The following is a 6,000-nucleotide window of genomic DNA, read 5'->3' as shown; positions in this document are numbered from 1 at the left end:
GAGAAAAGCAAAAGCTTTAAGGATAAAATCTCACTCACTCTAGCAACTCCTCCAGGGCCATGAGCTGTGGATGAAGAGACGCCGCCCATGGCTGGCACATGGGACCATGAGCAGTGGCTGCTCTGCAGTTAAGTCACGGGTGGAGACCTGGGCCTCACAGTTCCTACCATTACCAGGATGTTTTTATTATGAATTCAAAGAGTACCTAAATATCTGCACTGCCCACCAGTTTCACCACCTCTGTAGCAGGCACAAAATGCGAGAGTAATGATTCTTCCAGACTTTCATTTGCATTCTCACACTTACTAGTTACTGATTATAATTAGCTCATTACTAATTACAAGGTGATTTAAGGTAGTATATCACCAGATACTGATTGTAATGCTCTATTTTACTTTTAGTGCTTCTTTTAGTGCAAATATTTTATCATTAAGTGATTCTAAAACACTTTCTCCTGCTTTTATAAGTAACTTATCATGGTCTAATGCTAAGAATTTTGAGGGAAAACATAGTCCCAAATCTATAAAGAGATCCCAGGAAGAGGCCCAGCGAGAAGTCCGCTTCCTGAGAGGCCATGCCTGGGTCTGCTGACCCTGAGCTTCTGCCTGCTGGCCAGGACCTCCCCTCTGGGCCTCTGCGCCTGCTGCCATCACTGGGGCTGCTCTTTGTGGACACTCAGCGTGCGCACTATCAGCAATAACAAGGGCGCGCGTTCACAGGCAGAGAGCACCGTGCACTTGGGGACAGCGAGTACAGTGCTCACCACCACCCTCGGGCTTCACTGCTGCACTGAAAAGTGACTGCACCTCTTTTCACAGTGGTCCTTAGACACAGGGTTCTTACCCGAGTAGCGCTCGGCGTCACAGGCTGGGGCATGGCACCGTCAAGACACACGAGGCCCTGAGCTGTCGGCCCGCCTTGCTGTAGTGACTGTACCTGCAGCAGATGTCACCGGGGCTCACCAGAGCACAGGCCCTGTGCCCAGCACTGACCACGCACCTGCCCAGGAGTCCTTGGCATGCTCCATCGAACCCTGCTTCTGAAAGCGCTGTGAAGACAACTCGCCAATCCTTTCATTTTCTGCGTGAATTGCTTTTTGAATTTCCTGTATTTCCCTTTTTCGAGCTAGAGAAAGTTCTTCAACTTTTTCTTTTGATTCAGACTCGCTGTCATCATCATCTCCATCACAAATTTCAAAATCATCTTCATAGTCCTACAAACAACAGTTTTCACACCTCTGAGACAAAAACATTCAGTAACCCTCCTACAGATCAAATCATTGTAATGAGAATCACTGTAATTGAATCACTGCAAAGTCCTCATTAAGGCTAAAGAAGATGTTACAGTTCGTGGATTTTAACATTACTGAATGATAAATTTGTATGTACTGCTGCATTTTCTTCTATAAAAATGTGCCACAAAATAAACAATAAAAGACATCCTGAGCTGCTCATAACAATAATGTGTAAACAATCCTACCAAAAATGTGGAAGTGTATATATGAGCAAAGTTACACACACACATACACATGAATGCAACAAAATTAAAAATGAGTTAAACTATAAAATTATTTAATCACATCATATCAACAAGCTAACAGAAGTATAACAAGTTTCCAATATGTAACAGCTGGATGTAAATCAAAACTTAGCAGACAGTAATATTAACAATATTTGAAGAAGGGAAAAAGCAATTACACAAGCTGATTTTTCAGAATATATACATTTAAGATAAAAATTTAACTTTTATACTTGCTTCAAAATCATCTTCAAAAGTGACAGGGTATTCATCAACTCCAGCATTCTCTAAATCAATGTCTTCCTTCTCAATTTCCTAAAGGTAACAAAACACGACAAAAATAAATTGTAAACTTTTTTTTTAAATTGTAAACTTGAATACTGCAAATATTTTGGAAAGTACGTGTTTTCAGATATTCTCCTGATGTTGCTAATTTTCAAATGTATTAATATAAATAACATAATCTATCCTTGAAATGTCATAAAAAATACTCTTCTAACAAAAATATACTGAACACTGAACAGAGATAGAAGAAAGCATTTTGAAAGTTAAACCATGAATAAACAATAAATGCTGAGGATACATTTGTCTTCAACCAGATGCAAACATTATACAATATATAGATACACTGAACATCCTGTCATACCACATTAATTTATACAAATTTTATCTTTTTCTATGTTACCTAAAAATAAATTTAGGAAAGAAGTTTTTTTAAATAAATATATTTAGAAAGATTTTTTTCCAAAAAGAATTTCAAGTATACAAAAAGAAAAGAAAAGAAACAAAAGACCTTTGTTAAGTTACTGGTGTGACCAACAAAAAATGATTAATAAACATCGACCTTTGGGGAAAACTTTTTAATACCAAGGGAGAAAAGTCCTACACAAACAAAGAAAGCCAGGGTCTGAGGATTTAGCTCAGCAGCATAGCGCTTGCCTGGCAAGTGCAAGGTCGTGAGTTCGATTCCTGGTACCGGAAACAAAAAAAAAAAAAAAAAAAAAAAAAAAGAAAGCCAGATGTGCAGCCACCCTTCTCACCATGAATAACCCACCCTCCTTTTTCTGCATCTGCTTTTTACCTGCCGCTTACTGACAGTGCTGCTCCACCTTCCCCACAACCCCGCTCTTCCTATTCATCCCACCTGACCATGGGATCAGCATTCCTTGTGGGACCCGTCCTCTTCCTCTCCATCTGGATGGTCACCCTCCATGCGGCGCTCTCTGTTCCTCCTGTGCCCCCTCTTGATTCTCACTGAGTACAGAGGTGCCCTTCTAGGAAAGATATCTGACCAATGCCACACTCACGCTCAAAATCAAGGTAGTTCCCTGTCACCTACAGCAGACAGTCAGACAACAGAACACACAGGTTCTCAGAGCCAAAATACTCTCCATTACTTAGAGTATCTAAAGCAGACGGTAGAACATGCCACACATGTTCACAGAGCACAAGTAGCTCCCATCACCAACAGCAGAGAGTGAAATACACCACACACAGGTCCATGAGCTACACTTTTATCACGGATATGGCAAGTGGCCCACAATACAGTCATTCTGGTGCATGGAGTACAAATGAGGCAAGATAGAAACTACCAGCCTGGTGGAGAAGACACCCAGCATCAGTGATCAGGAAAGCAACAGTGACCTGGGGTTAGGGTAAAAAGAAAAAGAGGCTCCAAGTTCTAAAACCTGAGCAGATATCTTTGTCATCAGCCAATAAATGGATGCAAGACAAAAAAAGTTCAGGTACAGTGTGTGTGAAGAGGACAAGTGGAACAACCAGGAGAAGACAGAGGTACACACACAGAGCTCAGGAAGAAGCCAGTTCATTGCTCAAGTGTGTCTTTCACCATTGAGAAGTGTGATCTTTCACTTCTGGAACTTAGAAAAATGCTGCACAGTAAACAATACCACAAAATCAATTATTTATGCTACAAAGAGTCTCCTGTGCCTTACACTGGAATATTCATTTCTGACCTTCCAGACACAAGCATGTTCCACTCCACTCACACGTGCCATTAGACTGAGGGATTAGTGCCTGAGACAGCTGGGGTTTTAATATTACTAAACCAGTAAGACTCTAGCCAAGTTTCCTATGGAAAAGAGAACCATATTATTAGTATCTGAAAAGAAAGAGAAGACATTACTACAGATCCTACAGACATCAAAGGGATGGCCAAAGAATACTATGAGCTATCTGCCCACAAACTTGATAACCTAGGTGGACTGGACCAATTTTTTTTTAAGAAACAAGCTTCCAGAGTTCATACCAGAATAAACAATCTGAACAGGCCTACATCTATGGAACAAAGTGACTCAACAGTCAACAACGTTTTAGAATAGAAAGCATCACCCAGTTGGTACTAGAAGGTGCTGGCATTGTGACTCCCATCAAATGTTTAGCATGAGATTATACAACTCCCTACAATCTCTGTAAGAAGGGAAGCAGAGGGAACACTTCCTAACTCATTCATTGAGGCCAGCGCTAGCCTGACACCAAAACCAGACCAAGCTATTAAAAGGATAGAAAAGACCAATAGGTCTCATGAATAGAGATGCAAAACTCATTTAAAAAATACTGTACCAGGGGCTGAGGATTTAGCTCAGCGGCACAGCGCCTGCCTGGCAAGCGCAAGGTCATGAGTTCAATTCCCGGTACCGGAGAAAAACCAAAAAAAATTAAAAAATAAAAAATACTGTACCAAACACAACCCAACAATGTATAAAAAGAATTATACACCACAACCAGATGTGATTTATTTCAGGTAGGCAAGTCTAGTTCAACATTCAAAAAACAATCAAATCTATTAAATCAACAAAAAAGAAAAATCACATGATCATATAAATAGCTGCAGAAAAAGCATCCAGCAATATCCAGACTCCATTCATGATAAAGTTCTCAGCAAATTGAACATAAAGGGGAACTCCCTCAACTTGGTAAATAGCAAGAGAAGAAATCTAAAATTAGTATCACACTCATTGCTGAGAAACTCAAAAGTTTTCTCAACAAGATCAGAACAAAACAAAGACATCCCTTCTCACCAACCCTTTTCAACATCACACTGGAAGTCCTAGCTAATGTAATAGGACAAGAAAAGGAAATGAAGTCATGGTAATGGTAAGGACGAAGTTACAGGACAAAGTTAATAAATAAAAGGCAATCGCTTTCCAATAAACTGTCAATGAACAAATGGAATCTGAAATTTAAATACATTACCGTTTATATTAATACCACCCAAATCAAATGCTTGGGTGCAAATCTAACAAAATATGTGCAAGATCTCTATGAAGAAAACTGCAACTCTGCTGAGCAAAATCAAAGAACTAGATAAGAAGAGTGATATTTCATGTTCATTGATAAGAAGAGGCAAGATTGTCAAGACATCAGTTCTACCCAACTTCATTCTATGGATTCAATGCAATCGCAAACAAAATCACAGTAAATGAATTTGTAGATATCAGCAAACTAACTCCATAAGTTCTTTGGAGAGACCAGAGAACCAGAAAAGTCAACATCCTGTGAAGGAGAAAGACAGCTAGAGGGCTGACACTGCCTGATGTCAGGACTTAGTGCAAAGCCACAGCAATCAAGGCAGTATGGTGCTGACCAAAGAAGAGACAGATGCAGTGAGAACAAAACACAGAGCCCAGAAACACACTCACATAACTACAGTCAGCTATTTGTTCACAAAGGAGCAAAAGCAACCTCATGGAGCAAAACAATAAACAGTGCTGGAATTGCTGGCCGGCCACACGGAAACATAAGAAAGAGAACCAAGACACAGACCTTTCCCTTACAAAACCAAAACAGCATGGGCCTGTGCGGAGAATATAATGCTAAACTCCTGGAAGGTACGGCAGGAAAAAACCCAGCTGATTTTTAACACGGTGATGACTTTTTAGATGCAACACAATTCACGAAAGAAAAGAATGATAAGCTGTACTTCATTACAATGAAAACCTTCTGCTCTGGGGAAGACACTGTCAAGACAAAAAGGAGCCAAGCCACAGACTGGAAGAAAACATTGGTGAAAGAAATGTCTGATGAAAGATGGTTATCCAAACATACAAATAACTCTCAAACTCAACAGCAAAAGAATAAGAGGCTTAATTAAAACATGGGCCAACGACCTTCACATCTCTCTCAACAAATACGATCAGAGACAGGCTAATCACATGCAAAGATGCTCTACATCACATATGGTGGGGCTGCAAGTTACAACAGGGAGATACCAGGGTGCATCTACTAAGATGACCGAAACCACAACACTGACCATACCAGGTGCTGGAGTGGACATGGGCAGCAGGGCTGCAGGGAGGATGCAAAACAGCACAGCTACTTTGACAGACACCAGGCAGCTCCTTACAAAACTACACATGCTTTTACCAAACAATCTAACAAGAATGTTCCTCAGTAATTACTTAAAGGAGAAAATATTTATGTCCACACAAACATGTGCACACAGATGTAAACAGCAGCTTT

The 6,000-nt window shown here is 40.3% G+C and overlaps 1 protein-coding gene across 1 annotated transcript in view; it reads right to left on the bottom strand.

Moving 5' to 3' along the window:
- The window catches only part of Wdr60 (WD repeat domain 60), a gene marked incomplete in the record, with an annotated part of 68,333 nt that overhangs the window by 41,801 nt on the left and 20,532 nt on the right, over window positions 1-6,000 (bottom strand). The window contains 2 exon segments of the mRNA XM_013509671.1: window positions 1,000-1,213; window positions 1,756-1,833. Coding sequence (XP_013365125.1) covers window positions 1,000-1,213; window positions 1,756-1,833 — 292 coding nt within the window.

This window comes from Chinchilla lanigera, unplaced genomic scaffold (assembly GCF_000276665.1).
Source record: "Chinchilla lanigera isolate Chin_1 unplaced genomic scaffold, ChiLan1.0 scaffold00178, whole genome shotgun sequence".
NCBI lineage: Eukaryota > Metazoa > Chordata > Mammalia > Rodentia > Chinchillidae > Chinchilla > Chinchilla lanigera.
This window is presented reverse-complemented; position numbering and strand designations above follow the sequence as displayed.